A 21,409-nucleotide genomic window follows, 5' to 3' on the forward strand; every position below is an offset into this window, starting at 1 on the left:
CTCAATGTACAAAGAAGCAAGGATAGTTCTAGGCACAAACAATGCAAATATCCTCTTGAGGTCCTGTATTTTTGGAGGGTCCTTGCCCTCCAGCAGCTTCCACTGATTAAGGAGTTTTAAGGCCACTTTAGCTGTTTCTAGAGAAAAGCCCGGTAAAGGGTAAGAAAAAAAAAAATCAGTCTCCCTCTCTATTCCAGCAATTTGGAATCCAGTCGATCCTAAAGCAGTTAGTGCACAGAGCATTTGGCAGCAGAGACCATGGATTTACTTTTGGGTGCCCAGCAGGTGCATTCCATGCACTTCTCTCCTTGATGAGACTGCCCCAGACAATTCAGGCAAGAGTCATGGGGACTGCCCGTTGGCATGGGCTTAGAGCAGAAACTGCAGGACTTGAATCCCAGAGCTTTGGACATGAGCACAAGAGAAGAATCTGGGAGGAGGGGAAAGGCCCTGCAACCCTACTAACACTAAGTAAACCACCTATAACTATAAACTATCAACTATTTAGGTATACGCTAGGGAGAGTGGAGAGCAAGTGAAGCGGGACTCCTCAGTTCCAATGACCATCACGGACAGTAAGAAGGAACTGAAGCGGCGCTGGGTCAGCTGGGGTATATATCTAATGCCATGGAGGAGTCACTCCAGGGAGCTCCACAGCCAACCCACAGGGTGTTGCTAGGGTAAAAATTCTCCAACAGCCATGCACGCAGCACACGCACACCTAATTGGAATTGATACGAGCAAGCACTCTAAGAGGAACAGCAATATAGGACTGAAAGGGATCTTGAGAGGCCAGCTAAAACTCACTTTCCACGTTTAAAATTAATTTAAAAAACCTAACCTGCTCGAAATGGTCCAATAAGGGAGGTGTCAGAAAATGCTCTCACTAAACATGATCCCTATGCATCATACACATATGATTTCCATCTCTCCTAAGCCAGTAGCACTACTGCACATTCATTCCATAGGCCAAGAGGTCAGCAGAGATAGAAGGAATGGAATTGTAGGATTAAGGGGAAAAATGACAACACAGAAACAGGCCATTAGTTAAATGTCAGTTCTCATATTTAATATTTTTAATAACTTTGCAACATTTACCACATAAATCATCTAAATAAATAGATGCTGTACAGTCTCTTATCCATATCAGTACAAAAATAAAACCACACTTTGCATCAAATTGTAACTAGACCTGTCCTCCCATTTGTATTACAATCTCCATTTACAACAAGCACTCACCTCCAAAAAGGCATTATATACTTAGGGTTTTTTGTGTGTGTGTGTGTTTGTTTGGAATTGATTCGTTCCCTCTGCCCAAATACATTCAATTAGTCTGTACAAAAGCTAGAAGCTCATTCTGTGCAAAGGAAGCTTTCTTGTGCAAAGACTCAGGTGCTCTATCATGCCAAGAATAAAAAATAAAGTAACCTTCCCCAACCCCATCCTTGGTGGAAAACAAGCATAGCAAATAGGCAATAAAGTCACACAGCAGTCTTAGAAGAACTTAGATCAAGCAGTGCAGGAGCATGGGAGAGAAGGTCAACGCTGAAAAGCTGGGAGGATTGGGGTTCCTCCAAACACAGGTGCCTGCTACTAAGTAAAATGCCCCACAAAGCCAGCTAAAATGTTCAATTTAGATTTTTTTTTTTTTTAAGACTAAACTTTGTGATTAGTTTTTTTTAAAACCAAGTTCCTTTGCACCTGTTCTGTTGGATGTGAGGTGAGACATTAACCCACTGGAAGAGTCCAGCAGCCACTAAAAACAGCTGTTGGGATGCCCCGACCTCAAAGAGGTACACATGCCTCCCATCCCCAATAAGCTACTAAAGTGCAATTTGTCCAGAAAGGGGAACTAAAAAGAGGTCTCCAAAACTAGAGATGGAGGAAACCTATTGGATCACATCTCAGCCATCTCTAAGCACTGAGGCTACTTAACATGGGAACAGAACCTAATAACTCCCCTATATACCACAAGTGGTGGGGGAATACATGTTCTGAAGGTGGATGTGAAGTTTTAAAGTCTCCTCCCCTCCTTCATTGTGCCTTGTTCACTTAGGATGCCTGGAATGGCAAGCCCACCCTACAACTGTAGAAGGGATGCCAAGGGCTGGATGGCAGCTGTGGAAAGGAGATAAGGAATAGCCAGTGGTCTGAAATGGATACATCTTTCCCTTTTCAAATGCCACATTTTTAAAGAGGCAACACAAATACTCAGCGCTCCTAGTGCTTTGCATCTTCAAAGTGCTTCAAACATACTTAGGCCTTGACTTAAGAAAAGCCAAAAAGCAGACTAACATTTTTAGATTTCAGAGTGTTTTTGGTGTTACCTCTACATTTCTGGTTAACACCTCCAAAACCCTAATCCCGGTCAACTCTCCCGCACTGTTGGCACTAAAATGATACAGAACAGATAGATTTTAAAAGGTCACGTTTCTGACCATCACACCATCACCCCTCCCACCTGAAGATGTCAATCTGGCACCTCCAGCGCACATACAGTTGTGGGAGGGGAGTGTGCCTCTTCTCTGAAAAGACAAGCAGAGTAACAAGTGGCCCAAAATTAATGGAAGCAGCAAATCCTCTCTCTGAACCTGAGCTTTCTACCCATCCCATTTCGCAAGTACAGTAATTCAGTCTCCCATTCAAATGAGAGCCACTACCAACTTCCATTATTGGGCTCAGTCGCTCTGTGCTACTTCTGATCATCCAAAGCCATTGCCCATTCAGAAATCTGGGAAGTGGCCAACTCCCCAGGAAACATTCCTTCTCCTAACGAAGAGTCTGAAATGGATGTTAGAGGAAGATATGAGGTTCTGAATGAATGCTATGTCTGCCCTTCCCCACCAGTGACTGTTCTGATGAGACTGGCAACCTACCCCTGCTTTACAAATGCTCATCTCTTGGGCAAGTCCCACAACCACTTCCACCTACCTAAGAGCTTAAGTTTCATCTGAGTGGTTAAATAATTTGGGACAGTCATTCTCCTTTTGCGAGAAGGCTACAGTCCTGGCTTTGGGCATTTGAGCTTGGCGGGGCAGAGGACAACACGGACCCTCTGACATGAGAAAGAGCTGATTTTAGACCACTGTGTTCTGGGAGATATTGGCTTGAGATCTGCAACAATCTGGCCCCATCACCTGCATTTGCCAATGGTAGATTTTCCTTTCTAATAACGGCTCTGATCTGAACTATCATTCTCCTGCTTGGCTCCCGCCCCCACAAAGATAAGTCTCTGCTTTCCCTCCCCCTGAAAGACCCAACTACTTAACACAGAAGCAAACTACCCTCTCCACACATGCTCACTCACTCAGTACCCATTCAGAACACACAGAAGAGTACCAGTTAATCCTTCTAAAATGCTGATGCAGGGCAGTGATGTCCTAAGGGGGAGAAGGAAGTGAAGAGACAAGAAAATTGTGCATCTGAATATGCTAGGCTACACTGAACAGAAACATACTCCATCTCCTAGATACTCCCCATCTAATATTCACTTTTTTTTTCCCCATCTGAGTGAAAAGATGAGAACAAATCTGTGGCAAAACCAAAGCTGTGACAGGCCACTGTGTAGCGCAGATCCCAGCTGAACGAATCCATTAACTACTCTCAGAATTGGGATTTACAAAGGATGGGAGCAGAAGTCGCCAACAACAAGAAAAGCTTTGGATTTCTCACTTTGGCATCTGATTTTATTAAATGGGAAGTATCAGCATGATGCAGACCATGGAAGGGCCTTGGGAGTTAATGAATGCTTCCTGCATCGCAATGCACTCTTCTTGAAGTAACAGGCACTCTACCCAACAGTCTGTCTTGAACAGTCTAGCAAGTGCATTATTGACAATGGGGATATGGTACACAGATCCAGCACAACTCTGGAGTCCAAGCAATGCCAGACTCTACAAGTTAGGGGCCCCATTCATCGAGCAGCCCCTACACTGTCCCAGGAAGCTACACTGCCCTCCTTCCTAGGCTACAGGAAGAATATATGGAATAGGAACAGAAGAGAAGGGAAAATATTACCATTTTTAGGAAGGAGGTTTGCTTCTTTCCCATTTCAAAAGCATGAAATTAATGTTCAGCAAAGGGGCCCTACTTTAACCATCAACCCTGGGCTGTTGCCCACAGCCATCAGCACTATTTCCTCACCCCAATCTTTGTTGTGGTGGTTGCATTAAGTATCTCCTATTAGCAGCCTGCCTATTTTTCAGCCTACATGAGGCCACTCTCTCTATTCCAGTTAAACTGTCAATCAGTACTAAGCGTGGGGCTGGGGTAGAGCAGGAAGCAGTACTGGGGCCATGGGCCCCATGAGGTCAAAACCAAGTTCACATATTCAATCAAACACACCAGAAGAATCTTTCTGGACAGTTTCACAACACTAACAAAACAAAAAACACCCTGTTCTGATATGTTAAATCACATGTTCGTTTCTGTCTCAGGCTCTGACTTAGTCAGGGTCACTTCACTGGCAGACTTGGGTTTATTTTGGCAAAAGGAACTGCATTTGGGTGTTCCCACAATATCCTGTCTGCCACTGAAAACAAATTTGGACTTGACACGTCCAAGGGCCCAAGTCATTACACGAGAATAAGGGGTGTGCTGGAGACACAGGGGTACTAAGGGTAGGTCTACACTGTTTTAAAAACAAAAACAAAAAAAAGACCTGGGGCAGCAAGTCTCAGAGCCCAGATCAACTGACTTGCGCTCACGCTGAGTGGCTAAAAATAGCTGTGTAGATGTTCCTGCTTGGCTGGGCATGGGACCATCTACACTGGGTATGTTTAGCCCTATAGCGGGAGCCCAAATCAGTTGACCTGGGCTTTGAGACTTGGTTCTGAGGAGTTGGTTTTTTTCCAGTGTAGATGTACCTTAAAAGATTTGTAGTTGGTGCTCTGAGGAATCAAAAATACTGGGGTGTGGTGATGGAAGGTATTGGGGGGGGTGCGAAGCAGTCTTCAACAAGTGTTTATACAGTGCCTAGTACAATGGAGTCGAGTCCCAATGTGACTGGAGCCCCTATGTGTGAACATGATACAAACAGTACATGAAATACCACTACGAACAGACACATGAAACAAGCGTCGCCTGCCCTACGAACTGCTGGCAAGTTCTTACAGTGCAGTTCTGTTCTGAAGACTGACTCTATAACAACAGTCCCCTCTTACTCAAGGGACCTGCTTTTTTTGCAATTCTGCTGGCTGAAGTCAGTCTGCATTGCTTCAGCCTTGCAGTCAACAGAGCTATAGGGGAGTCAGTTGGATTCTATTCTGGCTCATATTTCAAACAGAATCATTAAAGTAAGCTCCAGCTGGACTCTATTTTTGCTCTTGCATCAAACATAGTAGTTAGTGAAGCTCTAATCACAGAATCTTTGATTTTTGTGATAGCAGCCAAAAAGGCCCCTGTATGACTTTCAGATTCCAGGCTGAGTTTGCAGTTAAACTTTGCACTTGTAAACTGAGCACATTTGATTTGAAAATCATTGACATTCCACCATCCTGGAGCCCACACCACCATTTCTCTAGTCACTTTTCAGAAGAGAACGACACTTTACAGAGACTAAAAACAATAAAAACATTCAGTTAAGAGAGCAAGATTGATTTTTACAATATGCAAACCTTGCTAAGGATGTGTCAAAAAAAATTAATACATGTTTAATTTCCTACCACAAAACATCCTCTCCCCACTTGTTCTCTCCATGCCCCCAAAAAAGCCAACCCACACATCAGCAAGGTTCTGCATCTCAACCGGAAATGAATTAACCCCCCAGTGACTTGGGCATAAGGTACGGCTACCAAGATACTCCTTAATCCTTTTAGGTCAGAAGAGGATATTAGTCATCAGAAGCAATACAAAGTAAACATCTACCAAAGGGTTAAAAATGAAGCAGTGGGTGAATCCTGTTTGCAAGGGCTCCAGAGCTTCCACCTACAGTCAAGTTTGCAAAAACAGTGTTCTTCAAAAGAAAATGAATGTCAAGACAGAATTCTTTGGTCTGGAAAATCTCAATGGGTGCATAGAAGGTGACAACAAGGAGAGAGAAAAGCAGAACGGAAGTCTGGTGAGAGAAGAAGCCTTTTTCTTGCCCTTTACAGGATTTCTGCTGCTTCCCAGATTTTGGCAAGGGCTAGAAACATTCACAAACGAGTTTTTCTTGCAGTATTTCTGGACTAAACTGGGAAAAATGCATAGAAGGCCATACCCACATATAAAAAAAAAAAAAGTTAAAACCTCTCTTCCAGATCCTACAAAGGTTTGGAACGATGAGTTGGGAAGTAAGTTCTTCAAATTCAGGTGCCTAGGATTAATCTTCTAAATCTAGAATCACCTGGATCAAAGTCACCCTGATTTTCAGACATTCTGAGCACCTGCAACTCTCAGGGAAGTCAGTAAAAGATGCAGGTGCTCAGCACTCTTTTTTTGAGGGGAGGGATGGGGAAAGAGGACACTTCTATGGAGGTGACTATATACGTATTTAGAAGCCCAATTCTAGGCAACCACGTTTGACAAACTTTGTCCTAAGTCTATGTTTATCCCACAGGTTGCACTATTTTTTTTTTTATTCAGCACTCCCTCTTCTCCTCCAACACCTACTCCCACCATTTAAAAAAAAAAAAAAAAAATCAACTCAGGTTTCGCCCTCCACTCCTCCTCTCAGAATTCACCACTCATTAAAACTTGGAGCTGGGGCAATCTCCTGGATCCCCCACTTCGTATTTATTTTGAGGGACAAAAATATTTGCACTGAGACACCTGAAATATAGGGCGTGTCAATCCATCCCGCAAGTACCAGGACCTGGTGGAAGGCAGTCTAGTTCAGACAATGGAGGGTGAATCTTAGTATTCTGTAAGCAGCTAGAGCTTATTAGAGGTAAAATGTGCTTTTAAAGCAAGTTTCGGGGCAGTCCAAAATCTTTGTAAAAAGCAAGTGTTTGAAGGATCCAAAGCATCAGCGTTGCAGAACTCTTAAGTTCTGCATGAGCTAAGCCCTTGAAGGGAAGAGCTGCAGAGAAACAGCATTTAGGATTTACACTAACACTTAGCTTCAGCTCTGTATGAAAGTAGCTTCAGATAGCACAAAACCAGCAGATGAAGTGTTTTGTTTTTTTTTTTTGGAGGGAAGGAATTAAAGGAGGGGAGTAAAAAGAAAAAGTCAAGGCTGCACTGTATCACATTGCCCCACAATTCCCCCCAAGGCCCTAGCTTACCCTTCTTGCTTTCCACAGAGAGAAAGATTTTTAAGTTTAAAATAAAGAAGGAAGAGAGTGAGCATGCAAGAACAGATGCTAAAACTATCAACTTTGAAGATACAGCAATTCTTAGAAACCCCAAAATGTCACAGGTAGAATCCAGCACAAATCTCCAGCGTTTTTAAGTGCAAGACCAGGCACAGTCTATAGAACTGCAGATGGCTTTCCTTGGCAAAGCTTTTTAAACCCTCAAAAGGGAAACTCCCCTGGTAAAGGGAACAAATAAGGATGAGGTCACAGATACGTAAATTGAGGAGGGAAAATATAAGTAGGACACTCAATCCAAGAGTCCTTATCACTTTAGAGGATAAATTAAAAAAGTTAAAAAAAAAAATGTTTAGAAGTCTAGTAGACTCCTCCCAGCCCTTATGCTATTCACTTTTGACCTTTAAATTTGATCAGAGAGCAAAAAAGCTACCTAAAAGTGGAAACTGACCCGCTAAAGTCCAGTTTCACTGCTTAGTTCTCATGCACTTGGCCTCTGCTATTATCTGTGGATTTCCAGCACTGCCAGGCACTGTTTCAATCCCTCTGTGAGCCCTTCTTCCCAAGAAGAGAGCCACCCTTTTCACTGACTTAGTAAAGCATTTTCAAGAGAATATTTATATACAGTCTGGGTTTGGTAAATCTTTTAGTACAGGGGTTCTCAGCCTGGAGGGAATCCTCATCCCCCAGTGGGTGGGTGCGGGGGGGAGGGGGGGAAAGAGGTTTACATATAAACACCTTTCTCTTCTCATATTTCTAGAAGGGTTCTGGTCAGGTCTCTGGATAGAGAAAAATGAGTAACACTATGTTAATATATACAGTTATCCTCCTAAAGGGCAATTAAGTTACAATCCTGCCTTTATTAAAGGCTCAAATCTGAAGTGAGCATGTGTCGCTAATATACCACAGCTAGGAGATTACAAAGCTATGTGTTACAGGATAAATGGATCATGAGACAAAGACGACATCCCTTCACTCTTCATGGAATCACACTGTAACCATCAGTCCCATTCATTATTTGCCATGGAGTTTCCTACCTTCCCAAGCAAACAGATTACCTGCAATACCACCACAGATAAAACATTTGGAAGGGAGGAAGCTTGTAACAGACTTGAGTTACCTAAAGTGATAGGGTCCTTTACATCTCACTGCAGTAGCTGGGCGGGAGGAGGAAGATGGGAAGGGTGAAGTCCAGAGGAAGCATCTTTACCAAGGGACAACATCTGCAAATCAGGGAAGCAAGCAATAGGTCCAACTCCTTCTCCATCTCCGTGTCCTCTCTCACCCTAAATGCAGCTGTCAGAACAGAGCAAAGGAAATACATAGAGAAAAAAAGTTCTCAAAATGCCCTACCAGGGGAGTCTTTGCCAAGGAAAGGGGTATCAGTTTCTCAGACGGACAAAGCAATAACTGACAAGTATAACAAACAAAAACACAGGCACCCCATACATTGCCTTTCGTTTTTGCGTATCTGAAGGGGAAAAGAAAAATCAATGAGACTTCAGTTAAAAAAAAAACTGAACAAAACAAAACAAAAAACCTCCTCTGTAAACATTTTTACAAGAAAGATTTTGGATATTTTTAAAGAGTGAAATAATCACCCCACCCCCAAAAGAATCTGACTAGGAACATTAAAAATGGAGATTCAGAACTGCACACTTCTGTCTCGGAAGAAGCCCTCGGCCACTTGTGCTTCTCTGAAGGTCACGGTAATGGAGTTCGCCGTGATGTCTGTCACTGTCACTTCGCTGGGGGACAAGGTGGGGATCCAGGGGAGGCTGCCATCAACTGCATCCATGCCTACTGCAGAGGGGGAGGTGGATAAGAGCACGTTAGAAAAAGAATGAAGGGCTAACAGAAGAGGAGCACCCTTGCTGGCTATGGGTGGGTGACATCAACCTGTGCCAAGTTTGCACATGCTCCAAGGCACTGTAGGTGTGTAACCCTCCCACACAGAAAGTAAGGGGCAGAGGGAAGAGGTGGGAAGATAATAATGGGACAGTGAAAGGTGAGGGAAAGAAGGGGGAGCGGCAAGAAGAACGACAGACACACAATCAACTGTGCAGGCTGATACAACAACAGCCCCCAACAGCACCACCATGCTTACAGGTCCATCAGCATTTTCATTATGCATTCCCCACCCTCTTTCCAAATGGGAGTCAAAATATCCCACTTTAGGGGAAATATCTGGCAACTGGATCTCAGCCCACCAGGTCTCCTGGTTAGTGCACATGTTCACTGTAGTGTAAATTCAACCCCCACCCCAATCAACCAACATAAAAAACAAACAAACAATCAGAACTCATTTTTTTCCAAACTCATCCCCGATACCCCATGTTCCCTGGGCCTAAGGGGGTCCTAACAAACTGAGGATTTTCCTCCATTGTACCTCCAAATCCAGCCAAGGGAAGGGCTGGATGTGACTCTCTCCAAAGCCCATCAATGCCACTCCTTTGGGGTCCAAAGGGTACAAGAGTCTTCCTCTTTACTCCTCCCCACCGAGGGGAGGAAGCTAAAAACATCTACTCTCCCCTGGAGCTCCTAATCTCTACCACTCAAAGTGAGGGACCCAAATACCCCCCACTTCCACTTCCCCACAGTGTAAAAAACTCAAGAACAGATTGAACAAACCCGCACCCAAAGAGAGCCACAAAAATATATGGAGAGGGGAGGGAAACATCCCCTCTCTATTACTTTACCTGTACTGCACCCTGTTGTCCCACCTGGGTATGGAATGTGGACCCCTTAACTGGGCATTTCCTGGCTTCTGTCTCAGATATCTGAGGTGTCTCTACTCTCACCTCGGAAAGAGTCCATTCACCCAGACACTAACCGGAATTCCGAATGTGCACACGTCGAGGGGAGAATAGAAAAATAGTTTTACATTTCTCTAGCACCTTTCATCCTTCAGATCCCAAACTGCTTTACAGACTGCACAGCTAGGGATCACATCACCCACCATCAATATGCAGCACGACAGCCATTCTGCATTGGTGGCACTACAGGACAGTCGTGGAGGGGAAGTGGAGTACTTTCTCCAATTGAAACTAGAAGGGAAAGTTTAGATCGCCAGAATCTAATTAGCCCCATGGCCCAACCTAATTCTAACTCGGGTAACACCTTGCTCCTACCAGGAGTGCCATGACATTGATTTTACATCTCAACAGGAAAACTGCACCTTCAGAAGCTCAAACTATGCAGGGGTAATGGGGTTTGCTACTGACTCTGAAGGATATGACTCCTGAGATGCCATGAGCCCTCCCTGCAGCTCCCAGGGTTTGCCTGGCGGTCTGCCATCCACTTACTGCCCTACTTAGATTGTGACATTTGATGAAATTCCAGTGACCTTTGCACCCCACCCTCAAAGCTGGTGATTTAGCACAATATTAATGTAAAGGAATTTTGGGTGGAAGAGAGGGAGGGCAGGGTTCCCACTGACATTTGCACACATGCCTCAAAGTGGCACTGCTAGAGGATGATGAGTTATGTGAATTTATCCCTTTTAAGTTTCCCTTTATCAGGGTGTGGGGAAGGACTATATGCTGGAACATGACAAGACACAGTTTCTCACTGCAACAGACAGCCATGTCATCCCTCTGGAAAAGCAGTGGGGAGGAGAAGCAGCACTAGCTTTCACATGCACTCTGATACTATGATGATGGTCACCAATATAAGAACACATAGGTGGCAACACCACAGAAGCAGACTGATAGATTAACCGAGTTATTCATCCACACAACTTGCAGAGGTGTTTGGGGACAACCTTGCCAATTATAGTCTTTGCACACATTGTAAAGAGCCGACCCAAAACCACACTCCCAGGATGCAGTAGGCAAGGAGGAAGAGTGTGTCCAGTAAACAAAATCAGAGAGCATCACGCTCATGCTCTTGAATTCACAGTCAGATGGGGTCCCTGGCCTTACCTTCTTTGCTAGCATGCTGCGTCGCATCCCAGTCATTGGGAGTCTGCCTAGTTTCTAGTGCCACTGACTCCTTCAAGAAGAACTCATGCCTGTGGTTACGGCTCTCCAGGCTTGACATGCGTGGAAACTTCTTCCGCGACAGCCGGAGATATTTCTGGTTCTTGCGCTGCTTCCGGAGTGGGAATGGTAGGACGCCTCCCCCACTCTTCTCAGATAGCTCTGTCTGTCCTGGCTTGGCCCCCGCCAGATTGCTTCCTCCTCCAAATCGCCGTGATAGAGAAAAACAGAGCTTCTCCTTTCCCTTGTGGGCACTCCTCAGGTCCATACCATAAAGCCTCTGTGAATGGGAGTGGAGCAGAAAAGCCAGTCATCCCAGAGTAACAGAACTAAAGCACCTGTGTGTTTCAATGCCCTTGCAGAGACAGAACCATGCTAAAAGGAAGGGGGATAACTGTCTACAGGTGCCTAAATGCCTAGGGAGGAGAGAGTTGTACAGCGAGGTCACTGAGCAGAGGAAAAGCTTGAGATGAATGCATCAAGTCAACAGTCCTAACAGCAAGAGCTGTTACTGTACAGCAGGGGTTCTAAAACTGTAGGTCAGGACCCCAAAGTAGGCTTCAGACTTGCTGGTTGCGACCCAAGCCCCACCTCTCAGGGCTAAGGTTACATGCCCCCCGCCCAGGGCAGAAGCCCTTGGGCTTCAGCTGTGGCCCCCACCACCCAGGGTGGCGGGGCTCGGTCTTCAGACCCTGCTCCTGGGGTCATGCAGTAATTATTCTGGTCAGAAGGGGGTCATGGTGCAATGAAGTTTGAGAACAGCTGCTGTACAGAATAGACTCTTGAGACAGCCTGGTCCATCCCTAGGTAGTGGTCTAGGTGTCAAGAGACCTGGTTCTACTCTTGTGTCTTCTAAATGACCTTGGATAAGTCACTTCTCCCCTCTGTGCCTCCATTTCCCCTCCCATCTTTTGTCTGTCCTCTAAGGTCTCCAGGGAAAGATTGGTCTCTCACTATGTGATCGTCCAGTGCCTAGCACAACAGAATCATGATCTTGATTGGTGCCTCTTGGCCCTACCATAACAAAAACAAACACGAATTGGAAGCTTAATTGCTTGGGATATTTAAAATTGGGAAAACATCCTGGAGAAGAATACCATGGAGAGGTATAGGCTAGCTGAGCCAATAAGTCTCTCTCTCCTAGGATCATCTCCATGGCACAGTAGTGAGCAGAGACATTATGGTTACTTGTGCAGGGTTCCTAGAACTTTGCTTCCATGTGACTAACAGCTCTGGCATTCCACAGGGCCAGGGCCCAGTTTGAATCCAGTGAGCACACAAACAGATAGCATCTCTTTTATGGCAGAAATCTAATTGTTTAGGTACTTACATGGCCCTAATTGCCATCCCTTCTGCACAGTGAAACCCACTTACCCTAATCTGATTCCTCCACTGCCACAATGAACCTCTACAGGCCAGCTCCATCTGGGCCTGAGCATGGTTTAAGTTTTGCTGAAAATAAACATTAACATAGAGGCACAAGCTTCACTGGAGAGCTGTTTACAAGACAGAATATCCAAGTGCTGCCCAAACCTTCTCCATCCCTCATGTAGGGATAATCTCCAGCAGAAGGATGCTCTCAGTGCCCTCTCAGAGCCTTAAGCAGCAAAGAAAGGGGGCGTGTGCACATTAGAACAAGAGATGTTTAACATGCTAGCTGACATTGTACAATCCTTGCATACACAGGGCACACTCTAGTTTTAACACGCGCTAGCCCGTTTCTGCCACTGCTGCAACGTCCACACTGTTACTTTTCGTGTGCTAGCACGAGCCCTGCCAACACAAGTTTGCATACTCAGCCTGGGAGTATAGGCACGCCCTCAACGGGAATGCCTTGGGTTCATTTCAATCCGCTAAGTGGGTTAAAACTGCAGCTTGCCCTGTCTACACTAGGATTTTAAAATGTGTTAGCTTTTATGTTTAAAATCCACCACCTTTCTTCCTAGTACAGACAGTCAGAGGATATACCATTGCAAAGAGAAAGTCAGCTCCACCCTGGAAGATACATAAACCCAGTAATGAAGTGGCTAAGGATGGGAGAGGACACGCCAGGAAGAGTGAAAGGTTACCTGTAATAAGAGGCGCTTTGGTTTAGGCCCTCTCTTCCTGTATCCTGATGCACGGTCTCTCTCTTCCCTGTGAGGAAAAAATGTGAGAGACAAGATGACAAACAACAATACAGAACAACACAGCTCAAGGCCCAACTAGGGCTTCCATGCTCTGTATCTAGCTAGTTCCCTTAATTCCTTCACCAAACCCGCTGGCCAGCATCATGAGCAAGGAGAAAACCCCAGAGCTGCTTCTCGTGGGAGTAAAAGCCTTGTTAGGAAGGAAACGTCACAGCTCAGTTGATCTAGGTTGGGATATGGTACCTCTAGGTCACCTGTTTATATCCAGCCCAGGTGGCAGTGACTGGAAGTTATTCACAATAGCTCTCCAGCAGCGTTTGAGCAATGACAGGAGAAGTGTCCTTCTCAAAAAACCACCATGACTGGCACAGACTTCTTTCTTGCCAGTCTCAGCAGAGTCCCAGGGCTGAATAGGCCATGGAGAATGAACCAGACAGGTGGCCACCCTTGATGGCGATTGAGGCATATTGGCAGGACAGGAGAGATGCTTATGCCATTGCTGCCCATGCTATGCCCATTCTATGCATACAAGACTTTTTTATTTTAAGTTTGCCGGGGGGGGGTAGGGGGGGGAGCGAGCCTCTTACTTCTCTTCATAAGCCACTACCAGGCGAGGATCCAAGATGTGATCCTCTGGCTCCCATGTGCTGTATCTGAAGAAATAAAAATGAACATATTTTAAAAAGGCTTCAATGAAACATCTTCGCTGCAAGGACTGCTACTGGCATTGCTGAAGCACTGGAACCTGCCTCCCATGCATAGATCACTCCTCAGTGGGAGGTCAGGGACCAGCCACACCACTTTTAGAGCTTTGGGGACTTCCCATCACCCCTTTTCACGTGTACATACACCCCCCCCGAATCAGTCTAAACCCTACATCATCCATTCTTTGTAAGAGAATAGAGAGGGTTTCCCATCACAGGCCCCCTCAAAACCTTTCTTAAAGTCAGCAGGAGCATCAAACTACTCCCACCACTGAAGGCTGAGCAAATCTGCTCTGCAGTGCTGTTCCCAACTCAGGGAGCAAATTCAGCTCTCCCCCTTGGCAGAGCACTAACCACTAAGGCAATGGGCCCGGCTGGATGGGATTTTCAAGAAAACAAGACACTCGAGATTAATAGAGTCCTAAGAAGAAATATTAATAAGTTAATAACACAGGTGAAGAAACAATCTCGGATTATTGAAGATGAAAGGATTATAACAGCTGAATGGATTTTTCACCACAAATGCTGATAAAAAAAAAAAAAAAAAGACACCTAGATTTAGGGCCTAAAGTTGACTGTGAGCCTTCAGACCCTTTTGCTATTTCTTATGCTCCTAACTCCTCCTACAGGTGACAAGACGCTGATCAATTAGCTTTTACACACCCGTTCTAGATTGGGATAAGAAAAAAAGGAATGCATGCATATTGTTTTCAGCAGCACAGAAACTATCTAACATAAGCCAGGTGTTATGGGGGGGAAGGACTGGAAATAGTGCTTCCGAACTCAGCACCCAGAACAGAAGCTAGCCTTGCAGAGCAGAAAGGTCATCAGCCCATCTTCCTCCCTGACTGTTATGCATCTGAGACAGGAACTAGGGGTTAGGTGTGGTATCAGCGAAACACTCCGACTATGGGGAAGTCTTTAAAAACTGCTTTCTGAGAAGAGCTAGAACATGGAAGCTAAATGCAAGAGAACAATTCTGGATGGATTACCCTTGCAAAGGTTATGTTTGACTAGGGCTGGGGGTGGTATATGTCTGGAATGCCCATCCCATCAGGGAGAAGAATATAGCTCTAGAACAAAATGTTCCAGAGTGATTTTCTGGACTAAAAAGGTCTAGGACCCATGCAGTGGGGCACACAAACTCATACATTCCTGAAGGGGAGAGAGAAGTGGTACCAAAAACCACATGCAGGGGCAGTGGTGTTTGTACAAACATCTCTGAAGCAGAGCAGCAAGCCAAATTATTACAGAATGGTCTGGTTTTTGGATGAAGAGGTGTACATTGTGCGTGTGGTTCTGGAACATTCACTCCTGAGGCGGAAGAGAGTACCAAGATAGGGGAGATTCCCGAGGATGATTCTAGATACCCTAATGTAGATTCCTCAACAAGGGAGAAGGACAGGTATGAAAGCCAGGAATTATTCCAGAAGGTTATGGACAGAGCACAGGGTAAAGGACAGGTTTCAGAGTAGCAGCCGTGTTAGTCTGTATTCGCAAAAAGAAAAGGAGTACTTGTGGCACCTTAGAGACTAACAAATTTATTTGAGCATAAGCTTTCGTGAGCTACAGCTCACTTCATCGGATGCATTTGGTGGAAAAAACAGAGGAGAGATTTATATACACACACACACACACACACACAGAGAACATGAAACAATGGGTTTATCCTGCTGCTGGTGATGGCTTATCTTAAGTGATCACTCTCCTTACAGTGTGTATGATAAACCCATTGTTTCATGTTCTCTGTGAGTGTGTATATAAATCTCTCCTCTGTTTTTTCCACCAAATGCATCCGATGAAGTGAGCTGTAGCTCACGAAAGCTTATGCCCTAATAAATTTGTTAGTCTCTAAGGTGCCACAAGTACTCCTTTTCTTTTTAGGGTAAAGGACAGGCCTTCACCATTCCCTGTTAACTGACTCTTCCCTTCCTTCTCACTCCACCGTCACCAACTCTTCCCCATCTTTTCACCCAAGCCTCCTGCAGCAGTCTCGGTATCCGCAGGCTGTCAAAGTCGAGATGTTATTTGTGCAGAGGAAGGTTCCTTTCTCTCCCTTCCAGAGATTTTGGCATTCGTTTTTTTACAGATGAAGGAGGGAAAAGATCAGGCAGAGGATTCCTTTTCTGATGGCAGAGGAGGAGGGGGATGTGTTACAAAAAACCTGATGGGTGTTTCCTTTTCCTTTGCAGCTCAGCTCCCTGCTCACTGCAGTGGCAAAACGCTGCATATAACAAAAAAAAAAAAAAAAACCAAACAAACCATGGTGCAATTTGTGTCCGCCCCCCCACAGAGTCCAGGCTGCAGCAGCAGCAGAACTGCAGAGAGAGCACACACTCTGGAAAACACAGATCACATGATCTTCCTCCCCCCATCCCCCTACCTCAAACACAAGTTGTAAACAAGCTTGCGGCTGAGTCAGATCTGTAACCCTTCCAGTCCCTGCCTGCAGCAGCCCAGCCCAGTGATTTGATAGGTGTGGCAAATTAATGAGGGAAATTTGAGAAGAGTATGTGGAATGCACAGGAAAGAAGCAAATGCACTACTTGTACCCGACCCTTTACTCCTTTCCATCAACACCACAGTGGGAGTAACTGAGTAATGGGTAAAGGAGATCAGAAATGGTAACACACACACACACACACACACACGGGAAGAGAAAACCAAGATGGGTCGGGGTAGATGGGATGTGCTGGAAGGCTAGGATGTAAACACCTAAGTATGCTGCACACCTCTGCATGTACAGAACATTCAGAGATCAAGACAGAGACTGATAAAAAGGAAGGAAAAGAGTTAACAACAGAAGCATTTAGGTTTCAAGCAATGCTAGCTCTGGAGAGAACAGGTTTCGAAAATGTGATACCAATCAACAGGGTTTGATATTTTTATGTTTTGAGGTGTCATGGCAGCAAAACAAGGAATCCTCTCGCCTCTGAACCAGGAGGCTGTGAGGGTTCAAATGCCTATGCTAGGATTTTGTTTCGTTGCGGATCTCAAGGTCTGTGGGAAAGGAAGGAAAGAAGAAGGCAAAAGGAGGTAAGTGCTGCACTGTCCTTCAGAAGAGCTATTAGACCAAACTCAGTCCACCCATTCCTGCTGACTAACTATCAAGCAGAAGTGAAATAGTGCCTGGAGTGACTGCACTTGTGGAAAGTAACAGGGGACAAACACCAATGTTCTGTGCTTCTAGCAGTGCAGACATGCTACCAACCTGAATGCCTGAATACACAAAGATGAAGTTAACTCTAAAGTCAGCAGGTCCACAGAAAATGGCTTTGATGTGAAACTGCACTATAGAGATTGGTACTCAAGTGCACAGGATTAAATTGATCACAGAATTTATAGCCAGGAAGAAAATCTCTCTTCCCACACCAACCAGAGAGATAGGGACTGTATACGTGCACATGCACACCTAGGAAGTGGAGGTTGGGGGGTGAGACAGGGCATTTGGGGACGTTTAAACTTCTTTTTAGATGAGTGAAGACAGATGTCCATATGGATTGAAAAGAAGCTAGTCCTTTTATTCAGGCAATTCACATAGTAATAATTTTACAGGTTTCAGAGTAGCAGCCGTGTTAGTCTGTATTCGCAAAAAGAAAAGGAGTACTTGTGGCACCTTAGAGACTAACATTTATTAGAGCATAAGCTTTTATGAGCTACAGCTCACTTTCATGCATCCGATGAAGTGAGCTCTAGCTCACGAAAGCTTATGCTCTAATAAATTAGTTAGTTTCTAAGGTGCCACAAGTACTCTTTTTTTTAAAATAATTTTACATAATCCCTTTTATCTCACAGCATTTTACAGATTGTTCCTTGCCAAAAAAGTCACTCCCAATTGAAATGCAGCCACTTCTGGGGAAGACTAAACTAACTACTAAAATAATTTAGGACGGGAACAGAAATATACCCTAACCAATGGAAAATAACGGGAAACCTCAAAAGGCAACACAGAGGACTGTGACCAGTAAATCTGAGTCAGTGCCCTTCTCTCCTGAAGGGAAATCTTTAATGATAAGAGGTAATGCTCACAATTTGTATTTTATCCAAAAGGAAGCACTTCTAGAGGCAACCCACCCTCTAATAATATGTTGTGGGTGGGGGGGTCTTCTTAGTACTGACCTGGAAGGAAGAACACCTCCTACTGAATGTAACACTTAAAACCCTAGCACCTGGGTTTCCCTAGGAGTTTTCCTATGTAACATGGATGGATTGGAAGTAGTTAGCAAGTGGACAGGTACAGAGGGGAGAGGGCAATGGAAAGAAAAGAGATAGGCAACTGAAGGATATGGGCCCATGCTTCAGCCTCACCAGTCATTACGTCAGTCAGGAATATGGGTACACAGAGTTTGTTTGGGGCTGTCTGTCTTTTTTGGAGCAAGGCATAAGAGAACATACATTAATAACATGGGAAGCAGAAATACAGCCAAAGCTATTACTGACAAAGCGGGGTGGAGGGAGGAGATACTTACTTTGGGGGCCATCCTTTCCACTTCACCAGGTATTCTACTTTACCCTAGAGAGCGGGAAACAAAAAGAAGAGGTAAGCCCTGCAACCCAAAATGGGTACTATAGGAAGAGGAGAAACTATGTCAAGAGAATGCCCTTTAGTCTGCACTGGCAACAGCACGCACTGAAGAGCTTGTTCCGTATCACCACCTTTAAAAACAAAATTAAGCCTTTTCTTCATCAAACTGAATAATCCATAGGTTTCTCAAGCAAATGTACAGTATTCCTAGTGCTCTCAAATGACCCTACTATGATCCAGGGAGCACAGCTCTGCTGGTGCTTCAAAAGTGACTAATGTACTAGAAGGCGGAGCCCCAGCAACCCTCCAACAGGCATCCCACATGTGCACAGCTCCACAACAAGTCTGCATGCATGAACATGATGGGAGGAAGACTCATGCCAGGAATGGAACAAGTGTCTGAAGGGCTAGTTATAAGAAGCCAAAAGAAATACAAAATTTTAGAAGCTATGAAATGCCTCTTTGGCATGTCCCCTTCCAGTTGCTACATGGTTTACCCAAACACTGTCCCCCTCCATCCAAGCCACTCAACATTCTGACCCGAACAAACAGCAATTCAAAGCTGAATTTAAAAGGTATCCACTTAGTTGTTCACTATATAAGGATGAGAAGGAAGAAATGGGAGAGTATGGAAATCAATTCAAGAGCCCTGAGTATGTGTACAACTGATATGATCTTTGAGTAATAATAAATAACAGCATCATTTTACCCTTATAATTTGCCTGAAGTGTGGTGTGTACACACATACTTATGGAGGCAGGACATGGAAAATGTACAAATTAAGATACACTTAACATACACAATGGGTTGTAGAAGGAAAGGAGATCATGGAATTGATTTCATTTGCTTGAAGGGGGGCGGAGGGGTTTAGCTTTCAAATATGTGAAAAAAAAAATACTGCTTTATAAGGTGTCTTCCACTGAAGGCTCTCAAGACACTTCACAGATGTTTATGGGTTAATCCTCACAATATCCCATGAGGTGGTTAATACCCTCTCCATCCTCATTTTACAGCTGTGAAAACAGTCACTAAATTCAAGACCAACATTTTCAGGAGTGTCCATTGATTTTGGGTGCCCAATCCGACACATGTTGGCATGAATTTCAGAAGTGCTGAGTATCCATAATTCCAATTCAAATCAATGGGAGCTCAGCACCCCTGAAAAAAGTCAGAGCCCCCAAGCATCCAAAAACAGTACACAAAATTAGTGGCAATTTAAAAAAAAAAAAGGGAGAGGGGGCAAAATAACTTGCCCAAGGTTACCAAAAGAGTCAGTGTCAGAAGTAGGAACAGAGCTCCTTTAACTCCCGCTTCTATCATTTAAGCACAAAGCCATGGCTTTCTTATACAATGATCCATCCTAGAGTCCCACATCAACATTTCAAAACAAATTCTGCATTCATTACACTTTTTCGATCACCCCATCATCTACAGAAGTGCCCATTCAAACCACAAGTATAGCTCAGCACCCAAGAGTCAAGACATGGTGCAAAAATGACTTGTCTAAGGTAGCAGAGGTGAGAGGTTAAACATGCAGCCATCTCTCCCATGTCCATCGGTGCCTCTCTCCCCACCCACATTTTTCCAAAAAGAAATGAACCCTTACTACAAATTAAGATCCTCAAGAAATTGAAGATATAAGCCACACTTAAAGAGACTTGCATCCACAGGCGTGAAGAATCAGGAAGGGGAGGTCAGGAAATTTGGCAAGGTGGCCTATTCTTGAACAGGTCATTACTCATTTAAGGGGAGGTGGTAAAAGAAAAAGATGACCTAGCTGTGGGAGGTGGAAAAGGGAAGAAGAACAGGCAGGGATCCTCTTTCCCCTACAAGCCTCACATCTAGCTGTTTTTTTTCTCCATCCCTGCAAGGAACAGCATGCAGAGATGCATGCATGGAAATGGTACCTGTCCTCTCTATGGGAGGCTGGAGGAGTAGGTGATGGTGACCCCCCACCATACAGCTCTACTTGTAACATGGTGACAGAAAAACATACCCATGCCCTGCAGCACTGGGGCTTGACAACGATCCCCTTCACGCCCCCTGCCCGCAGCATGGTGCTAGTACCCATCACCACGCCCCCCCCCCCGCATGCAGCATGGGTGGGGGTACATACTGATGCCCCCATACCCGATGCCTGCAGCATGGGACGGGAGGTAGATACCAGTGTCCACCACACCCCCTCCAGCACAGAATACGTACGAGAGGCACGACAGGGGAGGAGGGCCCCTGCCCTCCTTCCCTGCAGCGTGGTGCACGACCGGGAGAGACTACAGAGAGTAGGCTCTGGAGCCCCCCCGCCTGCAGCAGGGGAAGGCGAGGTGGGGAATAGATGCTGGTGGCCCCCGCCCCCTCCTCACCTTCCTTATGCGCTTCTTCCTGATACTCTCCACCGCAAACACCTGCTCCCCGATAGCAGAGAGCTCCATGCAGAGGGAAGGAGGAGGCAGCTGCTCCCCGTACCGCTGCGGGGAGACCGGCTGCAAGAAGGTGGTGGTGGTGGTGATAGCTGCTGCTGCTGCTGCCGCCGCTGCTGGTCCCTGTCTTACTCACGCTCACACACCCCCTCGCGCTCAATCACGCCGCCGACAACGTTCCATTTTAGAATCTGCGCAACATTTTCCCAGGCGCGCGCGAGCCTCCCACCCCCTTCCGCGGGCGCGCGCCTTGCCGGGTCCCTCCTCCCGCCAAGCGGATCGTGAGTGTGAGATATTTCCCGGGCCTTCGCTCGCTGTTCCCGCTGGGTCTCTATTTGGCGCTGACTAAACGGCTGAGGTTGAAGGGTGGGGCCTAGGCCAGTTTTCTCTGGGGAGCCCGCCGAGCCCGGAGCTCCTCTACT

General features: G+C 45.4%; 1 protein-coding gene across 2 annotated transcripts; it reads right to left on the reverse strand.

Moving 5' to 3' along the window:
- Positions 1-1,283: 1,283 nt before the first annotated feature.
- Positions 1,284-21,243, reverse strand: CBX7 (chromobox 7). Of its 2 annotated transcripts, none has more exons than XM_038411609.2 (6): positions 20,931-21,243; positions 18,515-18,558; positions 13,929-13,994; positions 13,282-13,348; positions 11,156-11,492; positions 1,284-9,035 (listed from the first exon to the last, which is right to left on the reverse strand). In XM_038411609.2, the coding sequence occupies exons 1-6, from the start codon at positions 20,997-20,999 to the stop codon at positions 8,878-8,880; spliced, it is 741 nt and encodes a 246-aa protein (XP_038267537.1). In that variant the 5' UTR covers positions 21,000-21,243; the 3' UTR covers positions 1,284-8,877. The 2 variants fall into 2 exon arrangements, with proteins under 2 accessions (XP_038267537.1, XP_038267547.1); XM_038411619.2 differs by having other exon boundaries at positions 1,284-10,060; positions 20,931-21,240.
- Between the last annotated feature and the right edge of the window lie 166 nt (positions 21,244-21,409).

This window comes from Dermochelys coriacea, chromosome 1, assembly GCF_009764565.3.
Source record: "Dermochelys coriacea isolate rDerCor1 chromosome 1, rDerCor1.pri.v4, whole genome shotgun sequence".
Taxonomy (NCBI): domain Eukaryota; kingdom Metazoa; phylum Chordata; order Testudines; family Dermochelyidae; genus Dermochelys; species Dermochelys coriacea.

Coding starts and splice junctions, on each gene's coding strand:
- CBX7 (XM_038411609.2), bottom strand. CDS start 20,999: ATGGAGCTCTCTGCTATCGGGGAGCAGGTGTTTGCGGTGGAGAGTATC. Junction 18,559..20,930: donor GGAAGAAGCGCATAAGGAAG/GTGAGGAGGGGG, acceptor CCCGCTCTCTAG/GGTAAAGTAGAATACCTGGT. Junction 9,036..11,155: donor GCAGCATGCTAGCAAAGAAG/GTAAGGCCAGGG, acceptor CCCCCTCTGCAG/TAGGCATGGATGCAGTTGAT.